The 19,224-nt window shown below is 39.3% G+C and overlaps 1 protein-coding gene across 1 annotated transcript in view; it reads left to right on the top strand.

Annotated features, from left to right (window-relative positions):
- The first annotated feature begins 3,088 nt into the window (after positions 1-3,088).
- PRTG (protogenin) overlaps positions 3,089-19,224 on the top strand; it is a 115,259-nt gene continuing 99,123 nt past the window's right edge. The window contains exons 1-2 of the mRNA XM_059372069.1: positions 3,089-3,292; positions 5,509-5,811. Of these exons, the coding sequence (XP_059228052.1) occupies positions 3,205-3,292; positions 5,509-5,811 (391 nt within the window). The 5' untranslated portion in view covers positions 3,089-3,204. The remainder of the gene's footprint in view (positions 3,293-5,508; positions 5,812-19,224) is intronic.

Genomic DNA, 19,224 nt, shown 5'->3' with positions numbered 1-19,224 from the left:
CTATCTGGGCTCTACTCATTTTAGCTTGAAAATAATTGTTCCTGTTTTAGAATGTGAAAGCAAAATAGAAATAGAGCTTAGGTAGTTGTTTATCTCAATGAGCTTGATCTTTTAAGGGGATAACTTCGGGAGATTAAACAACTAGACACTTCCTATCTCTTTCCAGACCAACATAGAAGCTTTTGAAAGAAGTCATCAGAGTCACCATCAATGTAATCACCAAACAAATTAATCAGATTCAACTCTTAAAAACTTAAATATTTAAAAATTAAACCCACTCTGAAAGGACAAAGATTTATCACTATAGGGAATATTTACTTACTATGTAATCATTATAATTATTTACAGAGCTATACACAGGCACTTTCCATGCATTATATCACAGCAGCCTACTGGTATTATATTGATGCCCATTAAAGAGATGAGATCTGAGACAATAAACAATTTGTCTGTGAAATGCTGAAATTTGGACCCTTATCTGTGAGAACGCAAAACACATGATTTTCATCACTGCAGTACTACCTACCAAATGCACGCTACTGTGCTGGAATCTACGGAGCATTTGAGGACTGTGTAACAAGGCCTTAAGTAGTTTATGCAACCTGGCACATGATATAAGACAAGTACTACAGATGAAAGAAAATGTACCTGGCCAAGAAGACATATACTGTGTTAAAGAAGTATGCTATAAATTCTGAAGCCAATAGGAATAGATGATTAAGGAAAAAAAAAAAAAAAAAGGAAAGTAAGAAAGGAAGGAAGAGGGGCTATTGGGTGGTTCAGTCAGTTAAGTGGCCAATTCTTGATTCTGGCTCAGGTTATGATCCCGGAGGGTGGGGAGGATCAAGCCCCATGTTGGGCTCCACGCTCAGTGGGGAGTCTGCTTGAGGATTCTCTCTCCCTCTCCTTAACTCAAATAAATATTTAAGAAAAAAAGAAGTTTAAATTGAAGGCAGAAAGGATTATATAGTAGAAAGGGCAACAAACAAATCAAAACACATGAATTCTGGTTCCCAACTACTACTCACTAATGAGTGACCTTGGATATTCTGCAAGTTCTGCATAATATTGTATAATTACATCATCAGAGTAATTTTATTGACACCTAACATGAGACAGTAAATATATCAGAAAAGTTCCATAGGGCTGTTTAATCTCACTACATTATATATATTATACATACATATATAAATATCACATTTTTATTTCACATTAGAGCAATACTAGGTCCTTCTCCAATGCAACTCAAGGTGCAAAGCCATCCTGTAAGAATCAGAGGCTTCTATGATCAATTAAAATGTTAAAGGAAAGGCAAAGTGGCAATTTAGAAAAAAGTTCTTCCCCTGCTTTTTAGCTTATCCGTCCCCTCCCCCAGCCTTTATTTTTCTGATTTATTCAAGAAAGAGAGTATAAAAGCATCTTATTAGCAATTCTCACGCAGGAAATATGAGCACTTAGGGTCAATTGAAAAGAAACTGGGATAAGGGGGAGTCAAGAGGAAGAAGAATGTCATACAATTAGAGAATTTAGTTTAGCTTGCACACAGTCAAGAATGTCACGTAAATTTGTGTAAATTTATTAGATATTTAAAACATTCTTTATTTCATTTTATTACCTCAACATTTTCCCCTTTCCATGAACCTTTATACTGATGCTTAGAAATCCTTTTAATTCATCTAAATTTTAAGTAAAGTATTGGAGGCACTATAGCCAAGGGTTTTTCTGCTTCACGCGGGTTAAGATTGTTAAACAGGCTGATCCTTATTACAGAAAGCTTCCGGGGAAGGTAGTGCTGCCCTCCGAGCAGATGTTCTAAAACTGTTGACCACCCCCCACACACACACATTTTTCTCATAAGGAGGGTTTTGGGAAAATGCTAAAGGCAGTGTGTTGATGACTCAGTGACAAAAGCTAGATTTCTGTCAGCAGCTTTCATTAAGGTTTGCATTTAGCCTGTGCCCTCATCATGTGCCATAGATTTAGTTTTGGATTAGCAAGTGCTAATCCACATGGAAATGATCTCTAAGATCCACATATGTTTAGCAATCTGATTACATTTTCAAATGTACCTTTTAACTCCTCTCGTTGTCCTTAATTTTAAGAGATGTGAACAAATTAATAACATTTGTGTCTTTCCTGGTCAGTTTAACTCACGTAGTCTAAGAACGCTTAGTTCCCCAAGGCAAGCTCAGAGAATTTAGAAATCTCCTGATCTCCCCTCAACTCTTAGGACAGGGCCCTTTGTGTGCACAGTTCTTAGGAATTCGAGAACTTGACTAACTTGAGCAACAGAATAAAACGTCTCCCCAAAAGGTGATTGTTGATTTCAGGGCACTTTTGGAAGCTGTTTTTAAGCCAGTGCTGCATCTGATGGGGGGGCAGGGAGGGCAAGAGCCGTCCCCAAATGTGGCACTTAGCACCCGGACATGCCTCCAGTCAGGCTGACAAATCTCCGAAGTGGGAATCGTCAGTTTTCCCTCCACAGGGCCTCGGCGTGTGAGGGAAGGAGGGGGATGGGCAGGGGCCATCAGGGGAAAAGTCTCCGGCCTTTCCACGTCTCTCAACACCATCCCTCCCCCACCCCGCCTCCTCCTTCCCCGAATCCTAAACAAGCCGGCGGGAGAGGGGCCCCGGGGGCAGCCTGGGCCGCGAAGCTCGGCCTTTGTGGCTCTGTCCTCGACGGTGGCGGGCAGGCAGAGGGGGCGGGGCCGCGGGCCGAAGACCCTCAGCCGGGGCTTGACCCCCAGGTGCATTGTCCGGCGGGGCCCGCCCCCTCCCCGCGGGGCAGCGCCAGGGCCGCCACGGGGCCCCCTCCTGGCGTCTCCCTCCGCCGGCCGCACCGACCTCGCGGTCCCCAGACCAGGGGCCAGATGTAGAAAGTAGTCCCCAGGCCGGCAGCGGCGGCGCTGTCCACTCCGCCGCCCCCGCCCCCTCCAGCCGCCGCCTCACTCCGCCCCCAGGCCGGACTCTCCGGCCCCCCGCCTCTTGCGAGCGGGTGTCCGTGCGCCGGCCTCGCCGCGACACAGAGACCCGCCGCCGGCCGCGCCGAGCCACGCCACGCCACGCCACGCCACGCCGGAGCCCGAAAGGGAAGCCCAGGCTGCGCGCGTCCAGTAGCGGCGTGGGGAGCGCCCGGAGGAGAGGGCAGGCAGGCGGACAGCGGCTACAGGGCGGCCGGGGAGCATGCCCGCGCAGCCCCGCTGAATGGCGCCTTCTCTGCGACCCCTCGCCCGGCTGCGGCGGCCAGGGATGCTGCTCCGCGCGCTCCTGCTGCTGCTCGGCTCCGGTCCAGGTGGGCGCGCTTTCTTCTGCGTCTGTGGCGTTTGAGCAGGCGCGAGTGGGCTGGGGAGAGAGGAAACCGCAGGGCGGGGGGGATGCTGGGGGGACGGCGAGGTCCGCCGCGGTGCGCTGACCACCGGACCTGCCCCCTCCCTGCTGCCAGTCGGGAGCGGCTGCCGGAGGCGCGGGCGGCCCGCGGGCTCTGCGGGGGCGCGGGCAGAGCGGTGGGCGCCTCTCCCGGCACACGCCCCTCCTCGCTGCGCTCCGTGAGCCGCAGCCTGCAGGGCCGTGGCGCCCGCTGTCCACTCTTCCCCCTTTCTCCTCGCGCCATTGTCCGGGCTCCGGCCGAGTCCTCGCCTCCGCGGCCAGCCTCAGCTCCAGCTCCGCGCCGCCCGCCCGCTCGCTAGCCCGCCGGAGCCGCCGCGGCGCACGTGGCTTTATTTATATTGTTTCCTTAGTGGCAGCCTGGCCACGCAGGGGGCGCCGCGGTTTCCCTCTGCTTCCCCTTTTTGCAGTGGGGGTTTCCCACGCGTTTTAGGCCAGGGGAGAGAATAGGTGAACTCAGCCTTGGGGGCAGCACCCCTAGGGCCCCCATTTCCCCAGATCCGGATCTAGAGAGGAGAAGGACAGGGGAGGGGTGGAACTAGAGACAAGATGGGTTGGAAGGTGCGTGGCTGATTTGTGTTGGGGGGAGGGCGGGGAGTATCGGGAACGGAGGAGGCAGGTATAATCTTATGAATAGGAGCCCTCCTCCCCCGTACCTAGGTATTTTGGGGGCAGGGCCTGAGGTGTGTGCCACTGTGAAGATTTCTCCAAACTCCAGTTTAGCCTTGTGCAAAGTTGAATGAACTAATTTCTCTAGTTTGCATCTGCGCTGGTTTATCCTCAAAGAGATAAAAAAGTATAAAGTGGATGTGATGATTGTGAGGGGCGAGGAGGAAGAGTGTTCAGGAGAATGGGTTATTTTATTTATTTACAGGTTACAAACCCCGGACTTTCATCTTCTCTGGAGGAGTTAGTTTTCTGTTAACATGAGAAAAGGATCAAAGTCAGATGTGACTCGGAAACACAATGGGCGCCTTCCGGAGTGGTCCTCGCAGCGCGGGGCTGTTAGGGTCGCTCTCGTCGCCCTGGGCGTATATTAGAAGTCCGCAGCCCGAGCATGGGAGCATGCCTAGTGTGTGAGTTTTCCGAGGACCTGCCTTGATGAGAAACAGATCAGTCCCGGGAATTTGTAATCATGTATTCAGAACATCATAAGGAAAATGAAATATTCCCAAACTCCTAACACTCCCCAATCAGTATGCCAGACTTTACCTGACCTTTGCGCAGAATGCAGGACGTGACAGGGTATTAAGAGGTCATCAGATGTTTTCTCCAGGCAGGGACCGGGGCGATGGGCATGCTTAGATTAAAACGTTTCCTCTACTCTGATAAAAATGTGTATTGGTTGATTAAGCAATCTTCTATCCTTATTAGACAGTAAGGACCAATTAGTCACACTTTCTTCCAGCAGTTGGTAATTCGAAAGAAAAGAAAGAAAAAATAAAAGTTTTCTAATCTGATCACCCACTGAGTACAATCAGCAAAAGTTACCAGCGTTTCAAACTCTACAGTTTGCCCATTAAATACCCACCTTACTCTGCAGAAACTAAGTAAATGGATCTATTTCAAGGAGAGGAGACAGTCTTTGCTGTAAAAGGACAGATGGAAAAATGCAAACTTGTAATTTGTCACAAAAGATAAACGCACTTCCCAGAGGAGTAGGTGCCAAGGGGTCCAAAACACTTCAAGGGACAAGGAAATAAACTTGCTTGTTCACAGGGTTGGAGTTTTGCTAATGATTTCTTGTAAAATTAGACTTTTACGACTTACTCTGTTCAAGATCTTTTTGACAAGCTTGTAAAAGTAGCAAACAGCTTGTGCTCTTGAGTTTTCCTGATGATTTTGATACTCTAGCAAGGAGCTTGAGAACAGGATTCTTACAAGGGATAGATGATTATGAAATCTTCCCTATGCTTTTAGAGTAGATGTTGTAAAAGGTGATTTTTCTGATTTGCTGAAAAGGTTTGCTGAACTTAGATTGCTTTATTAAGGTGTTTATCAGTTAACTAATATGTTTGTTAAACTTTGTCGTGTTACATCCTGAATATGTTTTACAATTATGTGTTAAGAAATGATTTTATACTTGTAATTCTGGATATGCCTCCCCTCTCTTTTTCCTTATAGGAGTGTGGTGCTTTAATGAACTGTTTTTTATAAAAGAACCACAGGATGTAACTGTCACAAGAAAGGACCCAGTCATTTTAGATTGCCAGGCTCATGGCGAAGTTCCTATTAAGGTCACATGGTTGAAAAATGGAGCAAAAGTGTCTGAAAATAAACGGATCCAGGTTCTGTCTAACGGCTCTTTATACATCAGTGAAGTGGAAGGCAAGCGAGGAGAGCTGTCTGATGAAGGATTTTATCAGTGCTTGGCAATGAACAAATATGGAGCTATTCTTAGTCAAAAAGCGCATCTTACCTTGTCAAGTAAGTGTTTAAATTCTTCATTGTCTGACAGTTTTCATTGCTACATTTTGATGATTTTGTGATTCACTATGTACTAACCCTGAAAGTCACACAAACTTGAAGAGTTTTCCTGGAGACAGTAGCTGATCCTAAGGGCAAGCAAAAGACTGAGAAAGGGGCACCTGGGTGGCTCAGTGGGTTAAAGCCTCTGCCTTTGGCTCAGGTCAAGATCCCAAGGTCCTGGGATTGAGCCCCGTGTTGGGCTCTCTGCTGGGCAGAGAGCCTGCTTCCCTTCCCTCTCTCTCTGCCTGCCTCTCTGCCTACTTGTGATCTCTGTCTGTCAAATAAATAAAATATTTTTTAAAAAGACTGAGGAAAAAATTAATGAGAATGAAAGTCAAGTTAAATTTAGAACACCTAAACCTGTAGAAGTAGCTTTATATAAATTTATAAGTGTTTCACGCTGTGAAAAGAGTTGGGTGCAAAAGTTTTAGCTAACACAACAAAAGTTTTAAAATCTCATCTTTCATAAATTAATAATCAAAATTTAAACACAAGTAGATCTTTCTGCTTTGTAGATGGCCCCTGATTGCTTAATCTTTCTTATAACCCAGCCTTCCATTTCTCAGAGTGCTTTAAGATCACTCATGTTGCTTTTTAATTGTAGAGAGGGCATTGGTCAGTAACTCTCAAGCCTTTGAAGTATTCCTAGTCTTTTTCTGCTGGGAGAGAAAGAGGTTAAGGCCATTTCCATATTATGTCTAATGGATTTAAACCAGATCTGCCCCCTTTATTCCAGTTGTCATAAAGTTTGCTGTCTAATGATTTCCTTTGTATTAACAGCCCCATCAGATCAGCCATTTGTCCAAGTGATCCAGTGCTTGGTGGTTGACCTGATAACTGTTGAGTGTAAAGATGGGCCTAGGACGGATGGGGAACTCCTTGTTCCCACTGAGGCTTTCCCGCGTCTTTGAGGGATCAAACATGTGACACTCCAGATGGCAATAGACAATGTAAACCTTTAAACAGTATCTTAAAAATAGTTTTTTAAAAAAGATTTTTATTTATTTATTTGACAGAGAGATCACAAGTAGGCAGAGAGGCAGGCAGAGAGAGGAGGAAGCAGGCTTCCCACTGAGCAGAGAGCTGGATCCCAGAACCCTGGGATCATGACCTGAGCAGAAGGCAGAGGCTTTAAACCACTGAGCCCCTTAAAAATAGTTTTTACAAGTCTCGTAGCTACATTCTTCTGTTAATCCACAAAAGATAGATTTTGTGCAATACTGACAAATTGATCATTTACAGAATGAACAATAGGAAGAGGGAGCTCATAAGATAAAGACATGATCTTTAAGAAGTAGTTTCTTCACCGTCTACACAACTGAAATTTAGAAAGCTATTGGCAGGGATTTTCTAGATGACTTTATTATAACAGTGTATGGCCATATTTATGTCACCATCATAATAGTAATTTACTTGTGCAGTAATGATTAATTGTAGAAAATAAGTTCCAAGCAAAGATACTTATATACTGAAATATTTCAGAAAGGGAGAAAAGCTTCCAGTTCTAACCTCCCCCACCCCCAAATAACAAAAACCTGAGAAATTTTTTGATAAACTTTTTTGTTTGGCATAAATCACTAGCCAATAATCTTTTTGTTTTTGGTTTTTCTTTGCTGTTTTCAGAATAGTGTGCTGTGGTGTGTGTGTGTGTGTGTAACATAACATTGTTGCGTAGAGTTGTAACTTTTTCACCTTTTCAGCATTGTGGGAAGCTTTTCATACCAGGAACTGTTGTTTGTATTTCTTTGCTGGAGAGGAGCAGAACAGAAAAGTGGAGGAGGGCGGATGGGCCTTGAAAGGATGAAGCATTTATCATGACCACACATTGTTTCCAGGACCTCCTTAGTAGCCTGACAAAATTCTAAGGCACTCAGAAATGCCTTGAAAACACACAGAGCTTTAAAGTCTGTGTAGGATAATAAGTGTTATTAACAGTGAAACAAATGTTAGTGTTGGCTTTTTGAGTATCTTTAGATTTTTCTAACTGTAAAAATTATGGATAATAAATATTAGATGTGAATAGTTTTGAAAGCTCTTGTGGTGAAGTTTTCATGTAATGAGTATCAAAAACTTTCTAGTGAGACTAGAACATTGGTGGCAAATGTCAATTGTATTCAGTTATAGGGACCACACTTTTCATAGGAACTCTGTAGAGATAACTTTGCTAGGAAATTACATTTAGTATTATAGATTTGAAATGAATACATAGTGGTTTTAGATTTTCCTTTAGAAACATGAGACTTCTTAGGGATTCTGAATTTACAAAGTTAGTTTGGGTATTTAAAAAGCAATGTCCGACAGTGATGTAGGCTCAAATGACTTTATCCTAAGTTCAGGGTAAAGATGTTATACATATTAAACAGGAAGAGAATAGGCATTAAGTGGACATTCTGTTTCGCTTAAAAAAAAAAAAAAAAAAAAAGCTTGTTCTCTTTCAGTTATTGATAGCAGCAGGGTGCAAGTATGTTCTTTTTATTTTTCTGATCAAAGATTTGCCAGCAAGCATATCTTTTGATTCAGAAGTGTAAGAGTATAGCATCTGAAAATCTTAAACTTTAATCTGTGCAAGTTTTAGATTTTTAACACGTAGGCAATCAAGTCTTGGTTTCTAAACTTAGGAACTAGAAGCTGAAAGTTGCACTCTAGGCAAGAATTCCATTATTCATGTGTAAATTAGGAATTCACAGGGTTAAAAGGTTAGAAACTGGCCAGGATGAGGTTTACCCTTGTGATAAAGAGCAGATGACCCTCATTCATTGGCCAAAGCTTTCATGTAGCTCTTCTGCAAAGTTAGTTATTGCCATGAATTGTTCTTGAGGAATGCAGAAATTCAAATGTGAACCGGCCTTTCCTTAAGTGTCACTTTGGAGCCTTATCTCCCAAGCACATCAGAGCCCCGCTGCAGGGACAAGGTTCCTCCCCAAAGGCCTGGAGGCTTGGCTTTCCTGTTGTTCATCCAAGCACAAAAGAATTTGTCTAACTTAGTTTTTCTAAGGCATCCCATTTTTAAAGGAAAGTATAGGGTTAAAGTAATATTTAGTTGTGTTTTTTTTTATTGATAGGCATTTTAGCCATTTTACATTTTCATGAAGTTAGTAGAGAAAGGAGAGTATGTGTGAGGCCCTTTTTCTAGTTGTATAGGATAGTAAGAATGGAAGATTAAGCTGTTTCCTATAAATTTCAGCATTTTTAGCTTTTGGGAAATCGAATTTCCACTTTCACGTACATGCTAAGTCTTCACTATGTAAATTATTTAATTTAAATATTTTAGGAGTAAGAAATAATCCCTGGACATTTTGATGTTCCTTGCATTCTTAGCATTAAAGTAAGATAAATTTCATAGGAAAGCACTAGTGTGGTAAAATGGTCTCATATTTCAACAAGTTTAAATTAAGATAAGAGACATTTGAGAGAAGTAGAGGAGGAGGCGGGGTGTGTTCTGTGATGTGTAAGAGACTGGCTGTAAGCTAGTGATTGAACAGGAAGCTAGTTTATTTCCTTTCCATAAAAGGTGGAAATTGAAGTTTTAGGATGGAGGGAAAGAGAACATAAAGCCAGCTTATATTTCTTAGGTATTTCAGGGTGCTTCATTTGGGTGAAAAGTAATTTTTTAAGTGAGCGTTAGCTGGAAGATCATAGTATTGTAACTATGATTTCCACCCCCCCCCCCCCAATTTTGAGGTTAGGTTTTGCATGTGTAAAGTTGGGGCGGGGGTGTGGGGGGTGGGGAGGGGGAGGAGGTAGTCTGTATCTATACCTTTACATAGCAGTAGTAATTCCCTTTAAAAGGATGTAGTTTGTTTTCCCTGAATAAATTTTTATCACTGCAATTTAAATGGAGATGAGACTTCAAGGCTTTTGTTGTTGTTGTAGTTAGATTAATGAAAAACTGTTCTATGAGTGTGGTTTGTATTTTAAAGAGTAAAACAGAAATTATAGTCCAAAATGAGTTAAAATATATTGAGAATATTTAATGACTCATGCTAAAAAAAAAAAAAAAAAAGGTGGGTGGTTGAAAAGAGAAAGATAAGAACTATGAGGCTATTAGCCTAAATTTTGAATTGTATTAGTGACCTAGGACCCAAGATGGGCAAGATTTTGCTACAGTGTCACTTTTTATTGAGATTTGTAGATGCTGTAAAGGGGAACATCTCTTACATCTGTGCCTGTTCACTTCAAGCTGTTAACAGTTACCTGCCCTAACTAAACAGTTGTAACACAAAAGTAAAAGTCGTCTGATTTCAGAAAAATAAGACAGAACTGAGGTATTTAGAGAGACTATAGATAAGGTTCAGATGATGCTTTCTGGGATCACAAAAAATCATCTTCAAAGAGAAGGGGTTATGTATGGTTCAAGAGTACATGTTTAACTTAAAAATTGACCATCTTAAAATTGCTTAAGTCAGGGAAGTAAAAGCACAAAGAGTTCTACAGGCTTATATACAATTATACTTGGTTCTTTAATTCTGTTTTCTTAAAAGGTTTATCAGGTACCTGATAATCTCTGGGTGATGGAACCAGTTTTTCCCACTTTACACTTGATTAGTGAGGAACATTTCTCATCTTCAGAAACCCATAACACTATCTCACTGTTTTTCATAGTTGTTGGATCTTTAATTTTATAACCAAGCAGGATCCACTGAGGGGTAGAATTATAATTTGCTTTAAGATGTATATAAATGTGTTTATTTCTGTTCAGCTCCTTAATGGAATATTGAAAGAGCATTTGGTATGGTCCTCTTTGTCAACTATCTCTGATTATTCTAAAGAAGGGGTCTTGCTTTCAGCACTTGTTTGTGGAGGGATTTGTTGTCACTGCTCCTGAATTTAACAGCTGGGCCTATTGATGGAGTCCAGAGCAATTTAAGAGAATAGCAAAAACAAAAAACAAAAAACAAACAAAAAAAAAACAACCAACCAACCAAACAAAAAAAAAATCCCCAAACCAAAACCAAAACCAAACCAAACCAAAACAAAATCCAAAAACAAAAAACTCCCTTAGCCCCCCACCAAAATACCAAATCTTTTAAGCAGGACTTTAAGTTTGAAGGAGTATTTCAATTAATAAATAAATACATTTGAGGTTACTCTTTGGAAAACCCTAATAGCCCTGACTACAATATTGAGAGAGAATTTTTATCTCTCACAGGCAGATTTGCTCTATAAGGATGGATTACTTTCAGCTTTTAAATTGGCAATGACTATATGAAAAATAATAATGTTTGGCATTTTGTTGATCATACTTGAATTTTTTAAAAAGATTTTATTTATTTTTTTGAGTGAGAGAGAGCATGAGAGGGGAGAAGGTCATAGGGAGAAGCAGACTCCCCATGGAGCTTGAGCCTGATGTGGGACTTGATCCCAGGACTCCGGGATCATGACCTGAGCCGAAGGCAGTGGCTCAACCAATTGAGCCAGCCGGGTGCCCGGATCATACTTGAATTTTTAAGAACAGCTGTGGTTATTGAGATGTTTTAAGAGAAGACCTAAAAATTGTACCCCAAATTTTCACTTACAGTCAGGACTATTTTAATACTTACGTGTGTCCAAACTCTTCAGTAAAGCATTTTTTAAGCTCATCATTTAAATTTGGTAAATAAGAGAGGAAGTAGTTGTAATGATACATTACAGTTGTAATGATACATAGTTGTAATCACTGAAGTAATGTTGGCAGTTGCCTTAACATGGGAATCTGCACAGAGCCAGCTCACAGTCAGCAACTGACAATGGTGATGGGCAAAAAGGGTAAAAATGTACTAAATTACCTTCAGTGTCTGTAGTTCTGAAGCCAAGTGAATCCCTCTAGGGATATGTATTGCAGAGGATGAAGGTGTCATCCTCACAAAGGTCTCTGACACTAATCTGACAAATACTTTCCTGACTTATACATTCCTTTTTTTTTTTCTTTTTTCAACCTCTGGTTCTCAGAGACTGCTTTTGATGCACGTTAAAAGCCAAATTCTTATAGGCTGAATGGAAGGCATGAATTAAAAATGTTTATTTTTTCAGTTTCTGGAGGGTTTGCCCTTTTCTCATGTTTATGTATATGCATTTTTTTTCTTAATAGCTTTAGCATTTGTGGCTAGTTTAATCAAGTGACTGTTGGAGAATGCAATCACTGTTCAGGGTTTATTGTTCAGGTCCTTACTGGGCTTATTTCTTAGGACTGATGGAAAGGAAATTTTCTTTCTCTCTTTCTCTGTCTTTCTCTCTCTCTTTCTAGTAGACTCCATCCCCAGTCTAATGGGAGCTTGAACTCACCATCCTGAGATCAAGACCGGAGCTGAGATCAAGAGTCCAATGCTTAACCAACTGAGCCACCCAAGCGCCTGAGGGAAATTTTCTTTTAACAATTTACTTTATGATGATGAGCACTGGGGGTTATATGCAACTAATGAATCATTGAACACTACATCAAAAACTAATGATGTGCTATATGTTGGCTAAATTAAATTTAAAAATGGAAAAAATTTTACTTAATGAAACAATAGTAAATCAGTGATAGTTTGTTTTTTTATGCTGCTACTTAACATAGACTACTTTTTCTAAATCATATTCTTTGGGAGTAATCCTCCAGAATGGTCTTTTTATTGTTACGGTTTTGTAGTCTTTTTAGTAATACTCAAAATGGGTCTCTTTGACTCCACCAACTTAAAAAAAATGTAGGTTACATTTCTCAGGGTTTCTCAGCCTTGGTGCAATCAACATTTGGGGCTAGATAATTCTTCATTGTGGAAGCTGTCTTACGCAGTCTAGAATTTACATCAGCATCCCTGGCTTCTACATACCAGATCCCAGTCCCATAGCATGCCCTTCCCCAGTTGTGACAACCAAAAATGTGTTTTGGGAGGCAAAATGATACCTGGTTCAAAACTGTTGATGTTTCTGAAAGAGGTAGAAGTCCAAGTCCAAGAAGTCCAAGTGATCATGGGCCAAGAGTTATTTTAACTGTCTCTGTCTTATGCTTAGTAATCTGATTTTTTCATATTCATAGTGCTAAATGTATTGATTGTAGAACTATAACTATTTTTAAGTATTGGGAAGGAAACTTGATTTAAAAAATGCGTCTGGGTCAGTATTTGTCTAATTGGAAATGATTTGCCTCTCCATTCCTTCTTCATACATGTGATACACTGAAACCTACTAAGAGCTCACCATTCTATAGGTCCCTTCATTTTGATCTCAGTATTTTAGATATTTTCTTGAGGATATCTAGTCAAAGAGTGAATGCAAATTTTATTTAACCCTGTTTAGTTAGTTAATTTTATTTTCTGGATGTCATTGACTCCAATGTTGAAAAAGATAGGAGAAATCTCCATGTGTGGTAAGTGGTAAAGAACATCTTTTGTGATGCTCTTCATGGAGACAAGTAAACCTGTATGAGATTAACAGCCCAGAGAATTCCATTTGGTGTGTGGTAGGTGGTTCTTTGGGTGAATGGTTAACAGAAATCTTTTCAGCTAATTCAATGGTACCATGGACTTATTTTGGTCAGAAACAACTTAACTTCCTCTAGATAATGATGTAAATAAAGAAGGTGGTGTCTTGAGAGGGCATCAAGAGGTAAGTGAAGGGAAAAGAATTAGACACTGCAGTATGCTAACTAGCACACAGAAAGTGACAGACAAGTTTATTATGAAATGCTCGTTTTAGATTACTTGGATTACTTAGGAGCAGTGGGCAGGGATTTCAGTCTTCATCTTTTTCAAGGTATCATTCTTTGTGTTTGCTTTCATTTTGGTTAGGTTTTTGAGCTACTGAAAGTTAAAAGATTTTTCCTATAGGTAGTTTGGTCACCTTTTGAGGGCAGTAAGCCACTGGTAGCCCAAGTGGCAGTTGAGATGGATGAAGGAGAAAGCCAGATCTTTTAATGGGTGACTAGCACTGAGCATGGATGGTGGAACATTTGGCACCATGTGTTCTACTCCATAAAAGTGCCTTGAGTAGAAAAAATCAGTTCAAACTAGAAGAGAAAAATTGCACATTTCTTTATTTTGAGGTAAATAGTAGTTGTGTCAAAACAGAAAATTTAGGGCGCCTGGGTGGCTCAGTGGGTTAAGCCGCTGCCTTCGGCTCGGGTCATGATCTCGGGGTCCTGGGATCGAGTCCCGCATCGGGCTCTCTGCTCAGCAGGAGCCTGCTTCCTCCTCTCTCTCGCTCTGCCTGCCTCTCTGCCTACTCGTGGTCTCTCTCTGTCAAATAAATAAATAAAATCTTAAAAAAAAAAAAAAAACAGAAAATTTAGTGTTCTTGTTTTCTTACTATAGTCCTTTCATAAAGAAATTATGAAATATTACCAGGTAACAATATCTGGTAAATATTCTTCCTTGCTGCTTTTTTTCCCCCTTATCGAGTTGCTGGGAGCTACAGTGGAAAAGCAGAATGACGAAAGGCAGGAGAACCACAAATCCATTACTTGTGATTTATATGACTATAGACAAATCACTTAATCATTCTGATTTCTACCTTGTGTTATCTGTAAAAAGGACAAAAAGGAGGGGGAATGGGTGTTGAGCAACACAGTGCCCTTATTTTTGTAATTCTATTATTGTAATTCTACATAAATGGCCAATAAATTATATTTTTTATAAGACTGAATCTAATCACACATTATAAGAGAGCCATTTAAGTCACTGGGAAAAAAATTAAAATGGCTTGACCATTATTTAACTTGGTACTTTTAAGAATTCATACTCCTGCCATGAATCATAGGAGAATCAACTTCGGTGGGGGGAGTCTTAAACTAATACTGATAATTTGAGCTAGTATTATTTTTAAGAGTCAGAAAAATAAGTTACTTTAACTGGCACTGGGCAGTTCATAATTGTTGTGCTCTTTGAAGGTTAACATAGTACATGAGAGGTATAACTTTACAAATGTGTCTAGTTTTGCTAATTAATAGTGTATTCTGATGTTTATTGACTCAGTGTTTAAATGAAATAGTGCCAGTTTCATCTTAACAGTGTTTAGCTAATGTATTAGTATCTTAATAGAAATAGATTATACTGCCTTCATCCACCCACCCACCACAAATTAAAGTTTAATTTTCCCCCCAGCTTTCAAACTTAGTTAGCTTGAGTCCCTCTGATTGGATTTAAAGTAACTCCAATTAAAATATTGACCTCAATGTGAACACATAATAGGAAAAAAATGCTTTGATGTTGGTATTACCATTTTGGTATTTCTTTTTAAAAGAGTGATCACAGCTTTTCTTAAACAATTTTCATAGTTAAATGTATTTACTGTTTTTTTAAAAAATAAAAACAATTCACTTTTAATGTGTTTAAGAAAGTCACATTTCCATGCTCTCTTAATTAATACTTTTAATATTTTAACTGAGGGACCAATCTCAGTAAAGCAGTAAGATTTTAAAATAAAAAATTTTACCAAAAGCATTACTGAAGTTACCCCAGTGATAGAATGATTTCTTCAAAGCCTGTGAGTATCTTTACCTGGATGATTTACTACGTTTTAGAAGTCTGTGATAGATAGTATACAGGCAGAAGAAACTTTGGGAAATGTGTTTAATTTTCAGTCCACCAGATGTCAACTTGGAAGCTATAATATTTGGGAGAGAATTTTATTGCTTAGCAAATGGTACATTGAGAAATTACAAGTTGGTCAATAGAGAAGTGACTGGTTTCTTATAGTAGAATTGACTCTTCTCAGGACAGAAAGAAGCTGACAATCAGAAGTTTTGCCCTGTTAAACAATTTTTGGAAGGGGATAATGTTAAAAAAAAAAAAAAGAAGGAATAAGAGATAAAGAAAAATACATTATTATTTTTCTGCTTATCTGTAAACTTTTTAGACTGTTAAGATACTGGCAAAGAACATTTTGAAGAGAAACCTTTAAAATTTTCTGAAACCCACAGTCAGTAGAGTCCTTGCTCCCTAATTTGACTTGCAGTATCATTTTGGCTCCTTCTAACATGAGTTAAGATAATAACTTGTAGTCTTAGAAATTTCTATTTGTAAATAAGGAATATGAAGCTGAAGGGAGATAACTGCCTTGCCCAAGGGCATAGCTACCAGGTCTGGGATTAGAGCTCAGGTTTGCTGATTCTAGTCATGAATTTGCAATGTTCAAGTAAAGTTTTTCTCCCATGTATTGTGTGGAAATGTGTCTTTCTAAATTCAAAATATCTCATCTAATCCAGAATTCAGGAAAAGAATTGTAGTGGGACTGATCCTGAGATTAAAGACACTTCTTTAATTTCTTAATATTTATTTAAAAAGTATTACTTTATCATTGTGGAACTCACCCTTTACTGTTGTATTTGTGTAAGACTTTGTTGTTGTTGTAGAAAATAGGCAGTTTTGAAACAAAAGCACTAATGTGTTTCTATTTTATCTGTCCTGTAACACTTCATGGAGTTTCTTTTCCTGTGTATGACCTCAATGCAGGGGGAGAGAGCTGTAGCCAGTCCTTTTAGAGGCTGCATTTGTTGATACATCTGTACAAATGGAAGTTTGAGCTCAAGCAGTGATTTTCAAATGTTTCTTTAAATAACCTCCAAGGAATGAGGCTCTTTCTAATCAAAAGGTTGAGGGGCACTTGGGTGGCTCAGTTGGTTAAAATTCTGCCTCTAGCTCAAGTCATGATCCCAGAGCCCTGGGATTGAAGGCGGGGAGAGGGTACATCCGCTCTCCATTCAGTGGGGATTCTGCTGCTTCTCCCTCTGCCATTCCACCTCCTCTGCTCACAGGCTCTCTCTCTCTGCACTCTCTCTCAAATAAATAAAATCTTAAAAAGTTGAGATTTAAATAAATGGTTGACTATGTGTCATTATTATTACTATTCCTTGGAAGGAGGGACATAGTGATATCCTGTGTCTCTTGTGGATATATTTTTTTAAGTAGCAGTTTTATTGAGGTAGAATTCACATATCACAAAGTTCCCCTTTTGAAAGTTTATATTTCTGTGGGTTTTATTCCTTTATCACCATTATGTAATTGCAGAATATATCCACCACCTCAAAAAGAAACCCCACACCGCCCAGTTCTCTCTCCACCTATACCTTGCAACCACTAAGCTGATTACTGTCTCTATAGATTTGCTTATTCTGGACATGACATAAAAATAGAATTCTACAATATGTCGAGTTTTGTGTCTGGCTTCTTTCGCTTAGCATAATTTCAAGTTTCATACATGTTGTAGCATTAATTAGTACCTCATTTTCATGGTTGAATAAGATTCCATTATGTGATAAACCACATTACATTTATCTAATCATCTGTTGATGGATAATTTGATTGTTCCTTTTTATGGCTACTGTGAATAATTTTGCAGTGAACATTGACATTCAAGTTTCTCAGTCCCTGTTTTCACTTCTTTGGGCATATATCTAGGAGTGGAATTGCTAGATCATATGGTAATTCTGCATTTAGCCTTTTGGGGAGCCACCCAACTGTTTTCCATAGTTGCTGCACCCATTTTACATTCCCATTAGCAATGTGCAGGAGATTCAGTTTTTCCGTGCCCACACCAATGCTTATTATTTTCCTTATTAATATACTACCATAAGTGTGAAATGTTACCTCATTGTGGTATTGATTTGCATTTCCCTAATGGCTAATGATCTTTTCATGTCTTTATTGGCCATCTGTATATTTTCTTTGGAGAAATATCTACTGCCCATTTTTTGAAATTAGATCATTGAATTTTTTATTGTTGGTGGGTTGTAGGAGGTTTTTTTTTTAAATATTCTGGATATTCATCTTATCAGTTATATGATCTGCAAATGTTTTCTGCAGTTCTGTATTTTGTCTCTTCACTTTTTGGATAATGTCCTTTGATGCATAAAGTTTTTAATTTTGATTAAATTTGATTTATTTTTTCTTTTGTTACTTGTAGTTTTGTTGTTGGATTTGATAACCCTTCAGCAAATCCAATGGTAGGAGTCTAGCTTTACACTTTTACATATGGTGAACCAGTTGTCCCAGCACCATTCACTGAAGACACTCTTTGTTTGTGATTGAATGGATTTGGCACCCTTGTTGGCATCAGTTAGCCATGGGTATATAGGATTTATTTCTGGACTCTCGATTCTATTCTGTTAGTCTATATCCCTACATTTTAGGTCAGTACCATACTATTTTGATTATTGTAACTTTGCAGTAAGTTTAAAATCAGGAAATGTGAGTATTCCAACTTTGTTCTTTCTTTTGACTTTTTTTTTTTTTTTTGACTATTCATGGCCCCTTGCAATTCCATACATATCTCAGGATTGGCTTTTCCATTTCTGGATAAAAGAATCTTGGAATTTTTATATGGATTGCATTGAATGTGCAGTTACTTTGGGTAATATTGATATCTTAATGATATGAAGTCTTCCAATCCAAAAACAATACATCTTACTGTGTATTTAGGTCTTTGTTTTCTTTCAGCAGTGTTTTGTAGTTTTCAGTCCACAGTTCTTTTTAATAAAATTTACTCTTAGATATTTTATTCTTTAAGATGCTATTGTAAATGAAATAATTTATTGCTGGTGTGTATAAACACAATGGCTTTATGTGTGTTGATCTTGTACCGTGAAATTTGAATCCATTTATTAGCTTTAGTACATTTCTTATAGATTCTTTGGGATTTTCTATGTATAGAGTCATATTATCTGTGAATGATTATTGTTTTACTTCTTTTCCCCCACAATTTGGATGCCTTTTATGTCTTTTTCTTTTCTAATTCCTCTGGCTTGAACTTCTAGTAGAATGTTGAATAGTGTTCATTTCCTGTCCCTAAATTAGAAATATGACTGTTAACACTACAAAGACTGCATAACTGATGGGAAAGTGCTTAGGTGTGGTACATACAGGGTAAACAAGGATTACCTCAAGCAGTTTTGCAGAACTTGTCAAAAGTCTTACAACTCTTACCACGTGAAGAATATCACCTCTCCAGTAAATAAAATGTTTGCATTTTGTACCTGAATTGGGTGGTGGTAGAGTTGTTGTATATGTATTTTTCTAAAAGAGGCTAAGTTTCTAGCGATGTCAGGTTTTCATTGCTTTTTGGTAGGAGTTGTAGAAATAATACTCAACTGTGAAATGGGTTCTTAGTGTAAGTTTCCTTGTGCTCTTGAAAATCTTGGTCATGTTCACCTTTTTTGAGACTATTACCTCACTTGCACTGTGGAGGAATATTTGCTTTACCTGCTACGCAGAATATAATGTAAGAGGAGCCAAACTGAAAAGTAGAATACTCTTCTTAAAAATTATAGGAGAAAAGCTTTTTGTCTTTTCACCATTGAATATGGTGTTAGCTGTGGACTTTTCATAAATGTTATTTATCATATTGAGGAAGTTCCGTTGTATTTCTAGTTCTCTAGGTGTTTTATCATGAAAATGCATTGGCTTTTTAACTGCTTTTTTT

The sequence above is a fragment of the Mustela nigripes genome, chromosome 13 (assembly GCF_022355385.1).
Source record: "Mustela nigripes isolate SB6536 chromosome 13, MUSNIG.SB6536, whole genome shotgun sequence".
Lineage (NCBI taxonomy): Eukaryota > Metazoa > Chordata > Mammalia > Carnivora > Mustelidae > Mustela > Mustela nigripes.
Note: the sequence above shows the minus strand (reverse complement) of the source record. Positions and strands in the feature narration are given on the sequence as shown.